At 54.5% G+C, this 19625-nt stretch overlaps 5 protein-coding genes across 5 annotated transcripts; 1 reads left to right on the top strand and 4 right to left on the bottom strand.

Moving 5' to 3' along the window:
- Nucleotides 1-880: 880 nt before the first annotated feature.
- B0H18DRAFT_1122178 (uncharacterized protein) lies at nucleotides 881-6176 on the bottom strand (the record flags this gene model as incomplete). Its single annotated transcript, XM_048034466.1, has 19 exons — nucleotides 881-1533; nucleotides 1589-1707; nucleotides 1770-1858; nucleotides 1909-2096; nucleotides 2147-2186; nucleotides 2245-2325; nucleotides 2381-2575; nucleotides 3592-3643; nucleotides 3700-3929; nucleotides 3983-4111; nucleotides 4168-4769; nucleotides 4825-4942; nucleotides 5004-5021; nucleotides 5144-5290; nucleotides 5339-5420; nucleotides 5485-5561; nucleotides 5617-5811; nucleotides 5873-5935; nucleotides 6003-6176. 19 exons carry the CDS (start codon nucleotides 6174-6176, stop codon nucleotides 881-883), a joined length of 3252 nt encoding a protein of 1083 aa, XP_047889955.1.
- A 318-nt stretch (nucleotides 6177-6494) lies between these two features.
- Nucleotides 6495-8795, bottom strand: B0H18DRAFT_1025871 (G-alpha-domain-containing protein). The gene is made up of 13 exons (XM_048029776.1): nucleotides 8497-8795; nucleotides 8351-8430; nucleotides 7740-8286; nucleotides 7632-7684; nucleotides 7517-7582; nucleotides 7405-7467; nucleotides 7325-7351; nucleotides 7197-7273; nucleotides 7032-7143; nucleotides 6912-6980; nucleotides 6775-6857; nucleotides 6683-6716; nucleotides 6495-6628 (listed from the first exon to the last, which is right to left on the bottom strand). The coding sequence occupies exons 1-13, from the start codon at nucleotides 8634-8636 to the stop codon at nucleotides 6576-6578; spliced, it is 1404 nt and encodes a 467-aa protein (XP_047889954.1). The 5' UTR covers nucleotides 8637-8795; the 3' UTR covers nucleotides 6495-6575.
- Nucleotides 8796-10965: 2170 nt separating this feature from the next.
- B0H18DRAFT_957257 (uncharacterized protein) lies at nucleotides 10966-13219 on the bottom strand (the record flags this gene model as incomplete). Its single annotated transcript, XM_048042558.1, has 9 exons — nucleotides 10966-11169; nucleotides 11221-11987; nucleotides 12129-12160; nucleotides 12216-12304; nucleotides 12361-12498; nucleotides 12553-12628; nucleotides 12689-12765; nucleotides 12819-13013; nucleotides 13067-13219. 9 exons carry the CDS (start codon nucleotides 13217-13219, stop codon nucleotides 10966-10968), a joined length of 1731 nt encoding a protein of 576 aa, XP_047889953.1.
- A 1341-nt stretch (nucleotides 13220-14560) lies between these two features.
- On the bottom strand, nucleotides 14561-16675 carry B0H18DRAFT_616960 (uncharacterized protein). Its single transcript, XM_048038797.1, has 4 exons — nucleotides 16672-16675; nucleotides 16196-16612; nucleotides 14852-16118; nucleotides 14561-14793 (listed from the first exon to the last, which is right to left on the bottom strand). The coding sequence occupies exons 2-3, from the start codon at nucleotides 16457-16459 to the stop codon at nucleotides 14895-14897; spliced, it is 1488 nt and encodes a 495-aa protein (XP_047889952.1). The 5' UTR covers nucleotides 16460-16612; nucleotides 16672-16675; the 3' UTR covers nucleotides 14561-14793; nucleotides 14852-14894.
- Nucleotides 16676-16838: 163 nt separating this feature from the next.
- On the top strand, nucleotides 16839-19429 carry B0H18DRAFT_1122174 (U3 small nucleolar RNA-associated protein 6-domain-containing protein; the record flags this gene model as incomplete). The annotated part of the gene is made up of 8 exons (XM_048034465.1): nucleotides 16839-16868; nucleotides 16934-16981; nucleotides 17041-17357; nucleotides 17408-17429; nucleotides 17507-17768; nucleotides 17850-18175; nucleotides 18249-18671; nucleotides 18836-19429. 8 exons carry the CDS (start codon nucleotides 16839-16841, stop codon nucleotides 19427-19429), a joined length of 2022 nt encoding a protein of 673 aa, XP_047889951.1.
- Between the last annotated feature and the right edge of the window lie 196 nt (nucleotides 19430-19625).

Below are 19625 nucleotides of genomic sequence, written 5' to 3'. Positions count from 1 at the left end.
TCTGGCGAGGGGGACGCAGCGGCCAGGTCGTGCTTCTGATACGTGACGTCCGTCATTTGATCGCGACCCTAGCATATTGGTACCGTCATCCGTGGTCTTTCGCAGTTCGCAGCTGGATATATATGGCGAGCGAACGTTTTAAAAGAACCATTATGACTGGATTTCGGCGTATGTACTAAGGGTCAATATACGGAGCATTGTGTATTAACTATTCAATCTTTGTCCCGACACTATTGAACGCACGTAGGTAACCCAGAACGGGGCCCAGGAAGGCTGGGTTTCGAGCGAAAGGCAACATGTGGCTGGGCTCAAACGGCCGGCAGCAAGATGGACTTCTTGAGCTTCGAGAACGAAACGTCTGGATGCATGTATAGAAAGTTGGCCCTGTTCTCGCCAGACTTTCATGCCTGTGGTACGACGGCATTTCAGATCACTAAGAACGGAACATGTAATCTAGATTGGACCCACCTCTCCTCAACATGTTCCAGAAGTATGGGGTATATGCCACCGGTGGGCATCTCGTCGCACAACGCACAACGCCAGAACTTCTCATGAGATGTTAGAATCCCAGATAGTATCTCCTCTTCGTGAGGTTCGAGCGCAACAGCGTGGCATTTGTCATCTTCAGATAAGACTTCGAGCTGCCACCCGCTTTCGCTAACGGTCCGGTCAAGGTGACCAGCGTGCATCTCAAGTACACCGCATCAGTAAACGGTGCGTCATTTAGTGACTGATACACGACTGACCAAGGCATCCCATGTCATGACCTTCCTTTGCCCCTCTAGAAGTTTGTCCTTGACAGCGAGGCGCACATTCAAGGCATTCATCTCCTCCGCCCCCACTGTCTCCGGATCCTTCCCGCAGGTCCTTATCACCTTCTTTAGCGGTTCAAGGTCGGGCACGCTGAAGCAGCTAATGTCCCATCTAGCCACTCCACGCGCGATACGCCGCACCTCGCGCGAGAACATATCCACAGGTTGACCGTCTTCATCAAAGGGATCGTCCATGAACCAGTATAGGCCCGGATCGCGTGCACAACGGTGGGATAAAGTGCTGATCCCGGGCATGCGGTAAAGCATCGCTGACACTCAAACACGGCCATGGCCAGGTGGAACAAATCCGCGTATGGATGGTCCAACGGGTCCCCTTGGCCCTCAACCTCGGCACTGCCCCCTTCCGGTATGCGACCCAATGCCTTCGCCAGCATGTTCTGTAGCAACGATACCTGCTCTGCCTTCCATCGCGCGTCCAGCGTGGGCAGCGCCGTGCGCAAATCCTTGAATGCTTCCTCATCAATGCGCTCTTCATTTGGGGCCTCGACGAGCGCCCGAAACTGAGGCATGAGTGCGTAGTCAGGAAATTTCGGGCAAGACTCCGTGGCTGGGCTTCGCCCGAACACGTCCCGTGTAGCGGAAATGACGGACGCGAGGGTTTGCAGGCGCTCACGAAGTACTGCAGATCGTTCCCGTGCCATTCGGAGGTCCTTGTTATGCTGCATGACGCTTGCGACTTCATCGCGAATCTTTTCCCAGCCTCGGAGAGCGGTCAGTCAAGAATGATATCTCTGAACAAATAGATCGTGGCGTACCACGCTCGGTGATATCCTTCGACAGCCGGACATGTGCATGGTCGGCGAGAGGAAGCATGTCGCTAGGAAGCATGTCGAGCTCTTCTCCCCAGCCCATGTCGCGCAACTTCGATACAATGCTACATAATGTAGAGCGCACGTCAACCGTGGGCACAAGCAGTATGCATCCATGACAACCCACAATTCCAAACGTCTCTGTCTAATTTGGTCCAGCTCCTGCGCTCTGATATTGGCTCGTTTGGTGGCCCACAAGGTGCACGCTTGAGCAAGCTGGAGTAGACTGATCAGCCAGCGAGTGAGATACCAGTGGGGATACCGACATCTTGTATGGCTTGCACTCTTTGCCGTTGCTCCCGCACATACTGAGACCACTTATCCTCATTTGCGTGCGATTCATCCCACTTCTGCTTGACTTGTTCTATCTGTCGGACATGATAGAAGACTTTGCCTCTTATCTCTGTCTGGAGGAGGGTGAGAGACAGCGAGAGGAATGATTGCGTCGTCGAGGCTGAGTACCTTGTTGAGTAAGGGGAGCAATGTACGAGATTCTTCGCGTACAAACCTCGCGTGCGGATTGCGATCCAGAAACTTCACCATCCTGCCTTGATAATCAGCAAACAAGCAACATAACGATGTACATCATCATCAGACAATACCCACATCGACTTCTTACACGAGCTACAATACCGGATCAAAAACTCCCATGTAATGCTCTGGGTGTTTGGCTTCATGCAGTTCTACTCCAGTACAGTCAGTCCACTATAAGGTGATTATCACTGGACACGGACGTACGTGACAGTAAGGAGAGAAGATAAGATTGGCATATGCAGGCTCACTGAGATGTACTGGGCAATCGGGCAGACCATCAACGAGCCGCCGAGAGATCTTCCAGAGAGTAGCAGAACTGCGAGTCATGAGCAACGTTCGAAACGGTTTCGAGGTGCGCGCCAGGTTCAGTAGATCTGCAGGCAGCAGGTGCGAGAATATCTGGGTCAAAGTCAGCACCCAGGCGGCTCGGACGTGAACAGCGCCATGCACACATAGCAAGTGATGTGTCTGACCCCAGCGGCGACGACTGGTAGAGACGAAACCAATCTTTCATGATGCCGTGGGTTATGCCGGACTCAGAAGTCGCCCGCTGGAGTTGTGTGTGGATGGTCACTGCGTAAGTACGGCGCACCTCTAGCAAAACATCCATAGGCATAGTCGGCATGTCCCTTAGGCGTCCACGCCTTCCACGGATTTGCTTCTTAGTCACCAGAGCACGAGACGCCACAGCATTTGGGGGTGCTTCAGCCTGAGCCCCTGGTCGGGACGCGCTTTCAGGCATAACCCTTGCTCCCCGATAAAACATCATGGGGGTCATAGCGGATAGATGTCAAAAAAATGTCTTCGCAAGTCTTCGCAAGTCTTTGAAACCCTACTCAAGAGAGACGAGCGTTGGGAGTAAGAGAACGAGGTGTGGAAGTGAGATGGAAACGCTGTCCAGTGCCAGGCGGCTCCGGCTTGAACGCGACAACGCGGTCACATGATGCTGACCCTCAGCCACAACCGGGTATATAAGTGCCGATCGTGCTACTACTACTAAGTTAGTAGTCGAGCTTGAAGAAATGCCTATCATATATGATACACTGGTACAGATGAGGATGAGTCTATCAGCCAAGAGTATTGACTGCAGACAACTCGATCCCCCCGCAGCACAACAAAGTACCACTGCAGACGTGCTACCAGTTGACCATCCTTAGCGAGTCAATAAAAAGGGATTGCAACCGTGATGATTATTGGGTCTGAATCAACGGTCATGGTGCTCTACAACTGCATTACTATGCGCGTAGTATAACAAGCACGGCGACTCTAGTATCACGAAAGACGGATTCGGGCTGCATGGCAAATCATAGTCGTGGATAAGGGCGATAATAGGCCTGAGATCGGAGCAGCAACCTGCAACCTGGTCCTCAAGCACACGATAGCAAGACCGATTTATTGAAGGCTAAGAATCTCACGTCCGGATGCAAGAACGCGCACTCGTCTAGATCCTCTTCCCATTTATCATGCCTACCATCAAGAGAAACATCAGTACAACCACCATGTAGGATATAGGGCGTGCTTACTCGAACACCATATGGTCCAAAATCGCTGGATACGTGCAAGTGCCCACCATCTCATCGCATAAGGCGCAGCACCAGTAGTCCGCGTCAGACTCCAAGACAGCTGGCATGATAGCCTCTATCGCTTCTGCCTTCAATTCGAGCTCGGCAACTTGAGATTTATCCTCCTCGGAGAGGATTTCAAACTGCCAATCGCTCTCGCGAACTGTGTCATCGACTTGGCCAGCGTACACCTGTACGCGGCGTCAGCAGACGTTGCACTCGCACAAACATATACATCACTTACCGCAGCGGCCCACGTCATCACTTTCCTCCTTCCCTCGACAAGTATATCTTTGACAACCAGCCGTACGTCCAAGTCAAGCATCTCCTCCGCCGTCACAGTCTCCGGATTCTCCCACACATACGTATCGTTCTCTTGATCGGTACAAGGTCTGGGACGTGGAAGCAGTCGATGTTCCAAGGGCCCACCGCTGGCGAGACGGTCCGCACCTGGTGCAGGTAGCAGTCGTCCGCGTCCGGCTGATCATCGTTGGGTTGAAGGAACCAGCTTATGATTCTGCTGCGAGCACACCGATGGGAGATCGTATTGACCACGGTCATGCGTTCACAGCAATGTCTGCATTCGAACACCGCCACGGCGAGATCGAACATATCATACGGGATGTTGGTCGAATCTTCACCGGCACCTTCCGCATCTATTCCCTCCGGCAGCGCAAGTCCTAAGGCCGTCGCGAGCATCTTGCCGAGGAGCCGCATTCGCTGCAACAACCATCGCGCGCGCAAGGTTGGCAACAGATGGCATAACTCCATCAGCTCCTCGGTCTCTATCTGTCTGTCAGACGGAACCTCGACGAGCTCGCGAAACTCGGGCATCAGAGCATAGTCGGGAAATTTCGGATGCAACTCCATGTGCGAACCTCGCCCGAAGAGGTCACGGTTGCGCAGAGTGTTCATGAGATTGGATAGCAACTCAAGGCGTTTTCCGGTTACTGCCGACCGTTCTCGTGCCAGCCGAATGTCTTGGATGTACTGCATATAGCTCGAAAGATCGTCGCGGATCCTTTCCCAGGCTAAAGCACCGGTCAGACGAAGAGGATGATCTGTGACAAAACAACCACGGCGTACCACGCTCGGTGATCTCCTTTGCCGGGCGAACATGTGTGTGGTCGGCGAGAGGGTGCATATCATTAGGGAGCTTGTCCAACTCTTCTCCCAACCCATGTCGCGCAACTTCGACACAATGCTAGAGAACATAAATTATGCGTAAGTCAGGAAGATGAGGAGGGACAAATGAAGCAACCCACAATTGCAAACGCCGCTGCCTAACCTGATCCAACTCATCAGCTCTGGCGCTAGCCCTGTTTGCGGCCCACAGAGTGCACTCTTGCGCATGCTAGAGCAGAACCATTGGCGATTGAGCGGAATCGGCAGCAAAGTTACAAACCTTTTCTATCTCTTTCACTCTCTGCCGTTGCTCCTGTTCATATTGTGACCATTTGTCCTGGTCGGCGCCTAGCTCGTCCCACGCCTTCTTGACCTCGTCTACTTGCGGGACATGATAGAAGGTATGCTTCTTGCCGGGTAAATCTGTCTGAGGCAGGATGAGAGATGTACATGAACTTGCATCAAGACCATGTACCTTGTTGAGTAGGGGATATACAGCGCCGAAGTGATCGGAAATGAACTCCGCTCGTGCATTGTCGTCGTAAAGTGATACCGTGCTGCCATAGTCACAGTCACAGTGAGCGAGCGCAAACGTAGTTTGAATCATACCACGAGACTTACAGAGACTTCTTGCAGGAGCTACAATATCGAACTCCAAATACCCATAACATGCTCTGAGTGATGGGCTTTAGGCAGCTCTGATGACATGAAATTAGCAAAGCGTGAGGCTCAAAGCAATGAGCGATGACGTACATGACAATGAGAACAGAAGACGAGGTTCGCATACGCAGGCTCGCTGAGATGTGCAGGGCACTCCGGGAGTCCCTCGACGAGCCGGCGGGACGCCTTCCAGAGACCAGCGGAGCTGCGAGCCATGAGGAGCGCCCGGAATGGTTTCGAAGTGCGCGCCAGATTCAGCAGGTCTAGAGGCAGCAGGTGCGAGAATATCTGCATGAAAGTCGACTGTTAGTCACCTTATGCACAAGCTATGCACCTTGGCCGCGCATACAAAGCGTCCCTCTGAGCCAGGCCGCAATTGCGGCGTCAATCCCTTGGAGGGTATCGGTATTACCTGACACCCATCCACTATGGCGTGACTGCCGCCTTGCACGCACGGCCACTGCACAGGCAACACGCACCTCTAGTAGGATGTCCATCGGCATGTTTGGCATATCCCTCAGGCGTCCACGCTTTCCTCGCAGCTGCTTCCTGGTCGCTGGAAGGTGCGTTGTCATGCCTGATGCTTCAGTGGCTTCAGGCTCGGGGCCCGGTGTGCGTTCGACCGCGACCCTTGCCACTTTCTTGGGAGGCATCTCAGAATGAGATCAAACGCGATGTACTTTCGGAATTTGTAGAGCGGGAGCGGCCTGCAGTGAGTGACAATGAGTGATGGATGTAAGAGGGCAAGGTGTAAATGGAAACGACATGGAAACGCCGTCAGCTTGAGGGTGGCTCCGCTGTGGCTCGCAAGACGCAGCGACACGGTCACATGATTTGAGCGCGTAGCAGCCACACCCGCGGCAGCGACCTTGCACAGCGTCGAGCGACCAGTAAGTAACACGCGTACTTAGGAGCATCTGCAACGCAAGTTCCATGATCCATACGCAGCTGTATTATTATGAACATATAAACACTGTGACATGATTAACTATACCGAGCACAACTACGACTATACAATATATAATTAAATGGCAACGTCCAGATGGCTAAGATCAGGCAATGAGATGCGTTTGCTCGAGGGCGTTCATCAGGATGATGTCTCGCACTGCAATTGAAGGTTTGTCAGAGCATATCACTGCTAGGGGCGTATATAGCCTACCGCTTCCCAGGATATGAGACATCATTTTGGTATCCTAGCCAGCGTAGAGCACTATGTCAGACAAGAGAAGGCGGGAAGAAGGCGTAACGTACGGTTGCGCAAGTCGTATGAGCGCGGATCGAGCGCTTTTTGGGTGAACACTCCTTGTGGATGGCAAGGAGTATCTTCTTAATGTCTGTGTATGCCGACGTGAGCCAGTACGGCCTACCAAAATCATCCAACAGCTTACAAGCAGAGACGTGTTCAAAGTCGTTCGGCTGGTCCTTGTATTGCTCGATGTGATCTGCGAAGCGAATGCCTACGATCCCGTCGTTCAACTCGTGTTCACGTCTCGTGGTATAGTACGAACCAGCGTCAAGCTTCTTCTGCAGGATATCCGACTTGTTCATGAAGAGAATGAATGTTGCGCCCTCGAGGAGCTTGCTCGAGCAGATCGTCTTCCAGAGCTTGAGCGAGTCGACCTACATGTGCGAGGTCAGCACGTTGATCCCGTAGATCAGGATTGGGAACTAACTAGTCGGTTGGTGGTTCTGTCTTCTCCCAAGACTTGGTCGAAGCCCGATATAGAGCAGAGGAACATAACAGCGTTGACTGCCGCAGGATTCAGATGACCGCTAGACCTCGCACGTGAAGAACACTCACCATCCTCGAAGTAAGCCGCCCATGCAGCTGCAATTGCGTGAGTCAACGCGGAGTACCTAAGTATGGGACGCCGTACATACCTCTCTGCCCACGCGCACCTCCGACATCATAAAATACCCACTCGCGTCCTTTCTCCGTTGGCGCTAAGACTGACGTTCAGAGAGAAGAATCCGCCACAGATGGAGTACGTACGCGACTCCATAATTAACCTATGCTCCTCTACACCTGCTGTACGCAGACGTGCGCGGAGAATGTCCTCTAAACACGAGAGTCAACATACTAGTGTTGCAATCCTGTGAAGACCGACCTGCAGTAGGCTCGTAATCCATAGTACAGATGCGAGAGGCCTGGTCGAGAAAGCTGAGCACACCGTCAGTCGAGATGTCTTGGCACTCCATCTACAGATAGCACTTACAAGCCGGGCTCGTCCAAGATCTGGATACCCTCCTCATCCAGCACGTTCTGCACCATTTGGTCCTGGGACATCGCCACAATGTCGTCTCGGCAAGCCTCCAATATCTTCCGAGCATCATCCAGGTCATCCCAAAACTTGCTGGTCGGCCTGGGCTTCTCCGTGCGCATCAGCGTTCTCCATCCAAAATCCGAACCCACGGCCACCTCAGACAGTTTGCCGCTGTCCCAGTCCATTTCCGTCTCAGAGAGGTTATCAAGACCATCCGCATTGACGCCCAACAGGCGGTTCAAAATGACTTCGACTTGACGCAAAGGCGCAAGGCGCATCTTCAGCCACCGGAGGTCGTCCTTCGGCCTGCTAAAACGTGGCGAGGCGGCTGCGGCTGCGTCGCTCGCCCTGGACAGGTACGCAAGGATGACATTGACCGAACGGACGAGATTGAGCTGGATGACTGCGCGCCAGGCGTCCACTTCAGAATAGAAAGCTTTGGGGGCGAAGTGGATCTGGAAGTTTTTGAGGAGAGTGGACTTGCCGGACTCGGCCTGACCTGGAGAAATGAAAGGACAGAGTTGAAAAGGACGGAAATGAAGAGGCAGGACGACGCGGCGTACCTAGGAGGAGGATCTTTGTCTCCGACCGCTTCTTCTTGAGCTCTAGCCGGTCGAGCTCAATCTGACGCTCTATCTCGTCGCTGCCATCGAAGGACACACGATCGAGTTCAGCAGTCACCCGCGATAGGATGTGTGAAGAGTCATACCTGATGCGCTTCGCGACCTTCTCCTCCTCCAGGCGCACTGCCTTCTCCAATTCGGTTTCGTCGGGTGGCGGATAAGGCGGCCATGTGTTTGTCATAGGCGATATGCGATTGAAGGTGGCGGTACGGAAGGGCACCAGCATGAAGAGGGGGGCTCGCAGGCCTTCGGGAGCAGGAAGGGGGACAGAGCGCGCCCGCAGCGAAGCTTTATCCCGGCGTGTATACAAGGCAAACCCAGCCTGAGGAATTGCATAGCGACCTATCACGTCTCCCCTGCAGCCCGGGTCGATCGCGCTCGGCTAATCCACCACGCTTGCCATTTATGGTCCACGCCGGGGGCGCATCTCGGCGAAGCACCGCTGCCGGAAATTGCCTTTCCAGTCCTTCCGCCTTCCCGCGCCGTCCGTACGCCTCGAGCCAGTGACCAGTGACGCTACGACCTCCCTCCAGCTTCACCGCACATACATACCTGCCAGCCATGGCATCGCGAGCTCGTCTGCAAGGACAACGATAAACGTAAGCGATTACGTTCTCCGCCACTGCATATCATGACTACAACGGGCTACGGCAACCTACAGGGAATATATACGCGATGCCAATCAGAAAGCTAGAGTGGAACCAGAGAAACGGCGAGCCACGATCCAGCTGCTACGAAGACATCGGGGCGGCGGCGCAGCATGCCATCACAGGAGCAATGTGAGAAGAAGCACATTTGCTACCGCAGGTGGTCGTCTGACTGGAACTCGCTTGACTTTCTCAGCAGTTCTACGAGAGCGCTTAGGACAATCCCAATGGGAGTTGATGCGGCTACGCGAGACGTTTGTGAGACGGTAAATCAGTGATTCACTCCCCCAGAAAGACATCTGGTCTGGTTTAGATGGTATGTTTCACCCTAATGCTATAGCTTAACACACGCGATTTCTGGTCAGCTTACCGTCCACAGCGTCGCATACCGTCTCCCGTGCTCGCGGGGTGGTATTTCCCTCAGCTGAAGAAGAGGTCCCCATCATCCCAGTACTTGGTCTCCGTCGACTCCATATTCGTGGGTGAGTGTAAGTACGCTACGAGCTGGCAGTCTGCTGCCAGTGTTGATCCGTCGCGCACTGCCATACTTTGCTCGGTAAACGAAGCCATGATGCGGCGTACAACCCCTTCATGAGACAACGGTAGCATCTTGCCCTCTCGACAACTCTTCCGCGTCTCATCGATGTCTCGTCGTACATGCGATTGAAGGCCAGTGTTTTTTGGCGTCCATGCTGTTGCTGTTGATAGTAGTGAGTCCCAGAACCCCAATTCCTTCCCGTCTTCGATGGCCGTACTAATCATAGAACCTACACTGTGTACCTGGTTGATGCGAGACCAATGACTCACCGGCCAGGGCCCATCACATCCGGTACCTGGTGGGCCAGGTCTGTGGAGTTTCAGTCAAATAAATCAGACGCGGACACGGACACCGATACTCACTGGTGACTCAGTGACTATCAGCCTCGGTTGTCTCCAACACATCCGCATTTTTGTAATTGGTTGCATCCCACTAGTGCTTCTGGCGCTGCGGCAGCGATGGGAGCGCGACCGATCAAAACGCGTTCAACGCGCTACACGTGATCGCCGCGTCGTAAGTAGCGAATGGGGGTCCGCCTCACTGCGGCCTCGTCTCGTATCCATCGAATGGATACGAGACCAACCACCGCCACGGACTGGCCGGGAAACCCGACCATGATGATAAATTCCGCACGCTCTTCGCGAGGTACTAGACAATATAAATTGATGCATGAACCCTCTCAAACGCCGCATGCTCATGCTACTGACAGGGTCCGGAGACTGCAGCCTACGGCACCGGGACTGGCCGTGATCTCATGATGGCCGGGGCGTCGCAGGTGGGTGGAGAAAGAAAGAAAGCTCGCCAGAAGTCGTCTCTGCCACTTGAGTACTGCTCTTTATGACCTACGGTATAATCGACATCTTCGCAGTAATGATGGTTTCGATCACAATGATTAGTGAACGCCCTTGTTCTGGTTGAGAAATTCCCGGTGAAACGCGCATCACGGCACAGCACAGACAAGGGCACGATGACAAGGGCACGAGGTCATTGCGGCAATGTAGTTAGATGATTCAGGGCGGAGGGAGACAGCTAAGTCATGCGCAAATTAGATATACACATAGGAACATACAGCATATACGGCTACGATACACATATGTACAGCTTCAGAAACATCACGTCCGCATAATCAGGCCTATCCGATGATGTGTAGTCTCTGCGTTCGGGCGGGGTGAAGGTGGCGGGACTCATGCTACTGATCATGAGCGTCTGCATGCGCTTGCGGTATTGGTACGGAGAGAGGCTGCGACCACCTCCTCCACCGATTTGGATCGCAGTAGACGTCGCCGTTCCGCAAGCTCGCGTCCGTGCCATGTCTCAAAAAGGGGAAACTTATTAGTACGCTGGAGGTGAAGTAATGCGCACGCTCGTGCTTACATTTCACGAACATGCCTCTTGACGCCCGCATAATCAAAGCTGGTCATCCACTGGTCAGCGCAGCGCGCGCACAGCCAGATCTTCTGGTCTCTGCAAGTGCGGAGTTCAGGCTCTTCCTCCTTGAGATACTTTTTGACATCCGAGATGTATAATGGATCGTCAGGCTTCCAGTCCCGCATCTCCGACCGATTATCCGTGATCTGCGACCACGCGTCAGTCAGAAGTCCTACAGGACGAGACGGGTCACTCACTACAAATCGCCAGCCCGCTACTTTCACAGATGTCTCGGAGTCTCGTCGACAGAATAGGAGATTGCGCTTGTCCAGGTCGCACCAGGTCGTCCGATATGGGTCCTTGCTACAGAGCACAAACCACTCGAGCCTTTCGTCGATGCCAGGGGGAGACACAAGCACTACCGCCGGTCCAGGCGACACATCTCGTTTCGAGTAGTTGACAAGTGACCATGGGCAATAGGCGAAAGTCTTCAAGACAGTCTGCTCAAAGAGGTCTTCCCGCCGTTGAATCTCGAATCGAAGAACTTCGTCCCGTGCCCTTTGTCGGTATCCCCTCAAGCACTCGTGGACCAGGACCTCGGGGAAACGAATCGCGAAACTACAAGTCTGGCAGACGAGGGTGCAGATAGCGAGGTCGACAGCTTGCGTCATAGTAGGGAATAGACAAGGATCGTCGTTCATGTTTCTCACCATGGCTTCCAATTCCGCTTTCTTCTCGTCAAACCAACGCCGTACGTCTTGCCTTATCTCGGTCTTCAGCTGCTGGCGGGCGTCGCCAACCACTGGCCAAGGCCCCTGGCCGGACAGCCTGTCGCGGTAAGACGTCCCTTGCATTAGGAGGATGTCGACGGTCCCCGGCCACCAGCGAATGTTCAAGTCTCGCATGTTCTCCGCTCTGACCTCGCCCAAAAGATCAGCAAACCCCTCGATACGTGTCATGATACCCTGCTGACGAATCTGGCCGCCCATGAAGGACAGGATTTGCGTACGTATTCGGGACCATCCTGCAATAATCGGCCCCGCAGTGAGTAAAGTTATGATTCTCGAATAACGTAGTACTTAACCCATGTCATCGAGAGGCGTTGATGTGCGTACTTGCCTGAGAGAACGAAGTTCGCCCTCTGCTTCCGTCAGGATTGACTCACTATAGTCCAACTCGAGCAGCCTATCCCTGATACTATAAACACTTGTTAACGTGAGGAATAGGCGCTGCCAAGACGAATGTAACGCACAATGAGAAGCGCTGGTCACGGATGTTCCGTAACTGTTCCGCTCGAGCGCTATCGGTCGATCTCTTCCACTCGTCGCATGCTTTGACGTGCTTTTTTATGAACATGATCTCAGACAACACCAAACGACATAGGGCGATGGACCTACCGCACGCTTCATCTCGAGAGCCTCACGTTGACTTGCAGCGAACTCTGACCAGGACCCGCCATCTCCCAAGGCTACCCAGGCCGAATGCAGCTTCAGCAACTCGGGCATGTGGAAGCTACAACGCGCGTTTATCTTGACCTATGTAGTTTGTGTGCTGAGTCGTGAACTAATTTGTTTGGAGGCGCAGCATACCTTGAGGAGTAGCTCCTCGAAGTCGGAGTACATTTCGTTGGCCGGGTCATCGAAGAATAGGCCGACGCCTACCAAGCTATTGCAAGCCACTGGCGTGAACAAACAGCTCGAAGCAGTTAAGCAGCACCATACATACTTGGGGCCTAAGCAATTATCACAGTAGCGAGCACTGGCCTCCCAGATGATCTTGGACACGCCACTCTTGTTACACCCCTGGCGAAAGAAACAATGTGAGTCAGTGGCGTATGACCGGCATACGAACGTACGTGGCAGTGCTTGCTGAAGACAAGGTCGGCGTATGCTGGTTCGCTGAGATGTGATGGACATTCGGGAAGACCTTCTACATTCTGGCGACATCGTTTCCAAAGCCAGACCATAGTTCTCTTCATGAGCCGTGCGCGAAATGACTTCGAGAGTCTCGCCAGATTCAAGAGGGTTCCTGGATCGATGTACCCGAAAATCTGTCTCGACGTCAGCCATCGGCAGTGGCACCACGTCGTTATAATAGGCGTACCTCTTGCTCTATTTCCAAGGGCACGTCGAAGATGCGCTCTAGCGATGCACGCTTATTCCTCAACGCAACTTTACGTTGAGGGGCCGCTGGTACGGCGTGCGGAGATACGTTCTCGTCAGTGGCTTCTGGCCTCTTCCGCGTTCCCGATGTCATCATGGATTCTATCGAGGACCCTCAGTCACGGGCGGATAGTCGCGGCACGAGTACTTGAGTGCTCACCTTGCAATATCGCGGAGTGCTGGTTTGGGGTGAGTGGCAAGGGACAGCGGCGTACGCACTTGTGTATTTAACTGTGCGGGCCCGTGACCTTCTGTGGCCACAGTTCACATCAATCGACTTGCTTCTGACTCCTGAGAGGACAATGGTTGCCGTCGCCACAAATGTCGTAAAATGATAATAATAAAGAACAATACTTGTGGTTCGAGCGCTGCCTACATTGTCTCAGTAGAGCGATGCCACGTATGCTTTAAGCTGCATCCGGTCAACCATCATCAAGATTGTCCCCCATATTATGACGTGTGCCGATTGTCTATGCCTGAAGGAGCGTAAAGCAACTCCTTTTGGACCGTGATATACGAAGGCTTCTCTAGACCGAGCGCGGACAATTTGCGCCTCAGGTTAGACAATTCCAATGAGCGACGGCATGCTGATGAGGCTGTTTGACGTCCACTCGAAGCACTCACCGGCAACGACCGCTGTGCCTTATTTGAAGGAGGTTAAACCTGAAGGGAAGAAAAGGTCTTGACTGCAGTCGGAACAAGGATTCTTCATCGTCACTGCGTGTCTAGCGCAAATTCAGCTCTGAATCTGAGTCACGTCGTCCGAATTTGGCGCGGTTGCATCCTCAGTATATCCCGTACATCACGGAACGCGCCTCCTGATCAGAGGAGGAGAGTAATGTATAATACGCCCAGCGTATACTTACCTGTAAGCGTAGCCTGGCGAAGGTTGCATGATACAGTACCCCGAAGATTCCCTTGGTGGGTAATGCCGGATTGCACCTATAGGAACAGCCGTACATGCAACCCTCAGGCTGGTTCTGAGCCATGCATGGCGTGGATCAGTCGGCGTACGCCGGGCCACCGCGACTGTCGAATGAAATTCACTTTCATCTGCAGAAGGTGGACTTACTCAACTAGTCGAATGTGGCATTCATCAACTGAGTAGTAACAACAATTGAGGGCACCCCACGCATTCCTGCTGTACAGCATGGTACCTACCACGCTTTCGGTGCGGACCCGACTGCCCTAAGTGAACGTGTCATCGTCTGCTATGACGGAGATTCCAGACGGTTCTCACCTTCCACAGGAGTACACTCGCGCTTCTTACGCTCGGGCCCGCATCGCAAATCTCGTGCATAGGAGCAAGCCTCGTCCTGTAACAGCCGCGTGTCAGAACAAGTTCCGGAGTAAAGGTCGCATGCACTTCTCCCATTGACGGAGCCCGCCACACGGTTTGATCAGGTCGGAACTTGAGAGTCAGTGTGCGATCGTCGGGCGGTCTATACCGGCAGATGCATCCAAGTACTCGTCCTGGACTCCTGGACCAACGTAGGGAAGGGACGATTCACCAAAGGCCTTCTCTATAATTGAGACTGATAAATAAGAGGCACGGGCGAAAGCTGCAAATTAGACTAAACTAGCTATACAACTGTTGAGACGTAAAATGACTGTTCCCAGGACCCTGGGCATGACCAACGGCAGGATGATAGAGATACAAATGCATGACTGACGCACTCCTCGTAAGTCCACAACCGAGAACCAAACGAACACGCAGACAACGCACCCAACGCTGTAGACGTGCGAACCACGGAGCACGCAGACACGGATCACCTTGCCTGTTTGGCGCGCGTAATCCTGTCGTACGACTCTGCTACCGGGTTCCGATACGTCAGGATAGATATATGCGAGTTTAGGTATGGCGGTGGCAGTAGCGGGTGCACTGCCTCGAGGCTCTGTAGCTGATCGACGGGAGGCAAGTGGGACGTGAAGCGGATCGATTCGCGAGGCGGGGACGGCGTTGACCGTAATGCGAGGTGGGACAACGCGGCGAAAGATGACGAGGACGATATGGTGGACAGCGTGCGCTGTCGGTCGTGGTTTGACCGACTAAGCTGTGCTTGACTGGCAGACTGCGTCGGCATCGTCGCAGTGGACCGCGCAGAAGATGTTGAAGTTCGGCGAAGCTGCCGATGTGCTTCTGACGATGTGGGGGATGAGCGGTTGGGTGAGGCGGTGCGAACACTCGTTGGCGAGCCTGCACGGAGGCTCGACGGTGATGACGCAGAAGACATTTGGGCTTGCGCAGCGTCTGAGGAGACCATGGTTAAGGGCGCCAGGGGAGCGGGCTTTGCCGCGAACGGTGCCCCCTGACCATAGGAATGACCTCGAATGAGTGGGTGCGGTCGCAGTGACGCGCCGTCAGTCCGGCTCGTGACCGAATGCGTCGATGGTGGGCGCGTCATCGACTGTCGTTTGGGAGGCGGGGAAGTTGATCGGGAAGGGGAGTGCGTCTCTGAGCGGGCTTTGGTGATCGGCGGCGGTAACGAGTCGGGTGAATGGGAGAGCTGGTCATGGTGAGCTAGCTGTTGTGATTGGGAAGCCGATAACTGTGCTATTGGTTGTGATGAGATGTAATCGTGTGGGGTAGGTGAAATGGGCCGCTCTGTCTTCGTTGGGTCTGCCCGGGGTAATGGAGGCACCTCGGCCTTGGGGGTCACCACCTCTTCTCTGTGGAAACCATTGACCTGCGTAGCTGACGGAGGTAGATGTGGTCTGGCGGGTTCAACGGGCGTCGTGGTGTCGTCGGCTTCTGAGTCGGATTGGCCAGCGTTCGGGGTAGCGGCTCCACTCTCGCTGGACACCCACTCGTCGTCATCGCCCTCTGACGGGCTGGATATGGTAAAGCCAGCACGGTGCTTGCCATCCTTAGTGCGTGCAGCACCGAGAGGTGGTGGTGGGGCACGCCGCAGCTGTGCAGGAGCGATCTGTTCGCGCGACGGAAGACGGGTCGTGCTGCCGGTCCTGGATATCGTTCCGGTGCGCGCAGCAGGCTAGAAGCGCGATCGACCAACCCCAGAAAGCCTTCTCAGCATGTACCGCCAACATCAATCTCAAGACAACACCATACCTCGTGGATAAAATGCGCGCTCTTCCTCGACTTATCAGGCAGTTTCGGCGGGAGTACATCCTTCTGTGTGAGTTGCAGGTTCAAGCCAAGCTTGGAGGAGCCGCCCGAGTTGGTGCGTGAATGTGTGCGTGTCATTCCGCCCTGAGCGCGGTGTCCACGGTTGGGTGCAGGCATGGTGAGATGGAGGAGGAGGAAAAGGTATTGGTGGACAACGGCAACGATGGCAAGGGCGTCTCGGTGGCGTTTGACGCTCCGACCCAACATCGATTAGCCGACTCCGGCGCCTCTGCAGGCGCCAGGCGTCGGGACCTGCCCCATTAGTGAGTGGTCCGCGTGGCTCCCGTACGTTCAGCTTGTCGGTCACTAGGTTTACTGTAGCAATATTTGCCTTCCCCTTCTGCGATGGAGTTGGGTAACCTGCATGTACGGCCCAATATATCTCGTGCCACTGGAGTCAGTCTTGTGGGGGATCTCACCGATTCTGAATCGTCTTCCGCAAGATCGAATAAGCGCCCATACTAGTGCCCTTTTATGGCAGGAGGGTTGTAGATTTTGTCTTCTTGGCGCCTAACGGTTCACTCTAGCATTCCTGCTGCTCCGGTACAACTTGTACGCTTCATCTCGTGTCTAGTTCTTTGCGACCATGGAGAGGGTACAGTTCCAACAAGAGCAGGTGCGCAACATATCAATTTGTCTTGTGCTGTAGAACGGATAACTGAATGAGCGTACCGTTTTTAGATGCTCACTGAGCTGAAAGACCTCGTCAGAAAAGGTCTATTCACACAAGTGAGTAGACGCGCTACGCAAGCTACCACCTACGTAAATGCTCACTCAGAAGTACCCAGAAAGAGATCAAGCAGATTATGCAGAAGCGTACCTCATTCGAAACTACCCTCGTCAGGCGTATACCGAAGAAGGGCGACTTCCTCCGCTACATAGCGTATGAGATGGGCTTGGAAGCTCTCCGCAGGAAACGCGCTGCTCGACTATTCGACGGTCCGCAACCACAGTCGGTGTCAGACTATGCACTTGTCCGGAGACAGTTTCACGTATTTGAGCGAGCCCTCAAGAAGTTCAAAGGCGACGTCGGCCTCTGGATACAGTACATACAAGTGGCGAAGAAGGAAGGAGCAAAGACACTGGTTGGGCGGATCACAGCGCGGTGAGCTCTCCAGAGCCTATCGACTCTCATGTCGGTCTAACACTCCGCAGCGCGATGCAACTACATCCGAATGTCCCTGCGCTTTACATCCTCGCCGCTTCACATGAACTCCAGCACCTGGCCCCTTCCGCTGCTCGCGCCTGCTCCAGCGGGGCATCCGACTCAACCCGGAGAGCACGGAGATGTGGCGAGAGTACGTGAAGATGGAGTTGGGTTTCGTGGAGAGCCTGCGAAGGCGGTGGGGAGTTCTGGGGATCGACGTGGAGGATACCAAGGGCAAGGGCAAGCAACGAGCGCGGGAAGCGGATGAAGACGAAGAGATGGAGGTGGAGAAGATACAGGTGGACGCGGAAGACGAGGGCGACGAGGCGAGGCTGCGCGTAGGCAGATCATGCAGGGTGCCATCGTCAAGTCCGTCATGTCGAGCGCTGCGAAAGGTTGTTTTCCACGCATGTTGTCCTGCATGTTCGTCGCTGAGTTCCGCTTCTACAGCTTTGCCAAAGATCGAGCTCTTCATTTCTTTGCAGGACTTGCTGGCGACGTATCCATGCCCCGCTTCGCTGCGAGATACGCTTTTGGATCACCTCTTCACTTTGTTGCATGAAACGCTACCCGCAGATCCTGCCGCCATAAGGCTATTCGCGACGAGACGTCTCTTGCCTGACCTCGAGGGCGAAGCATTGGTGGATACGCTAAAGGACGCAAATGAGCGGCTTTCCAGTGCTGTGCGAGATCAAAATGCAGCAGACGAGCGGCTCGCATCGGCATATGCGAGCTTCGTGCGGGACTGGTGTCAGAAGGACATCGATGACAGCCTGGTCAGTCATCATTCCCCCTCGCCCGTTTCGCATTGATCTGATCATGTGTATGCGTGTGTCCCGCGCACTGCAGAAAGGGTACCTCATCACATCGCTACAGCTCCTGGCACAAAGGAAATCGGCCACCCCTTCGCCCGCACTTCTGGCGGAAACAATAACCCTGCTCACGGCATATCAAGACAGCCTCCACGAGTATCTCCCGCCTACAAGCAACACGCCTGAACGAGTCCTTCGGTTAGCTCGAAAGTTCACCGGTAAGGACAACACAAAGCACTCGGCGCAAGTATGGCTTGCGCGCCTCGATGCGGAGAAACAATTCGCGACAGGCGAAGATGCGAAACGTGCGTGGGACGAGGCCCGGGGAGTCGTCGTGGGCACAGGGACAGACACCGTATGGCTCTGGGGGCTAGATCCCGAGCCAGACTGGGAAACCTCAAACGGGCGCGGGACCGGCAGTATGGAGACGGAGGTGGGAGAGCGTGTTCGGCTGCTTGAGGTGCGTGCGTGCGGCTCTGAAAATTAGCATGGGCGCTGACGCGCGTGTGTTATTCACATTGTTCTTTCCTGTCATCGATTGTTTATGACCGTGTGGCCGGACTCTGCTCTTGGCGACGCGTACCTACGAATGCGGCGTGCGTCTTTCCTTGCGCGGGATTACAGCGGCTTCTGGGAGAAGGCCACCGCATGCAGGACGCGACGGCGTGGTCTGCGGTGCAGGAAACGCTACTGATGCGGTACGCGAAGGCAACTGACATCGAGCTCAAGATCAGACTCAGGCTCGAGACGGTCGAGGAAGGCGAGGTACCGCCGGCTGGAATTCGCAAGAGAAAGCGGGCACGCGGGGATACCGGGTCAGACGCACGATCACCATCGATGGCATATGTGGACGCGCGGGCGGCCCGCGTGCGCCACGTCGGGGCAGCGTATTTGATGACAGCGCGCGTGTGGCGGGAGGTCTTCGCGCAGGAGGAGGCGGCTTCGGAGGAGGTGCCCGCGTGCTCAGGACGCGTCCTCGAGACGATCTTCGAACAGTGGCGGCGCAAGGACGGCGTTCACGCGACCGTCGCCTGGGCGCGGTGGCTGCTCGCACATGGGAAGGCGAAGGCGGCGACTGACATTGTCATGCGTGCGCGAAGCTCGCTCTCAGACGTCGAGAGAATAGAGCTCGAGCACCTCTGGAAGAAAGAAGTGGATGAGGACGTCGAGGCCACATCCAGAGACGATCTCGAGATGGACCCCCGGGTATCCCTGTAACCAGGAGTTGTCTTTAACTCTTCACTCCAATGTCAACATGCTTCGACGAGTCTCTGTCTCCTGAGACTCTCTCTGTCGACGCTCAGTCGGGGCCGAGGCGATCCAGATGCTCGCTCTCACTCATTCTCGACGGTAAGAGCGCGCGTGATATATGACACAACGCAGAACTTGAACCTACTGCATGTAGGTATGCCCA

The sequence above is a fragment of the Fomitopsis serialis genome (assembly GCF_022376445.1).
Source record: "Fomitopsis serialis strain Sig1Antser10 chromosome Unknown B0H18scaffold_72, whole genome shotgun sequence".
NCBI lineage: Eukaryota > Fungi > Basidiomycota > Agaricomycetes > Polyporales > Fomitopsidaceae > Fomitopsis > Fomitopsis serialis.
This window is presented reverse-complemented; position numbering and strand designations above follow the sequence as displayed.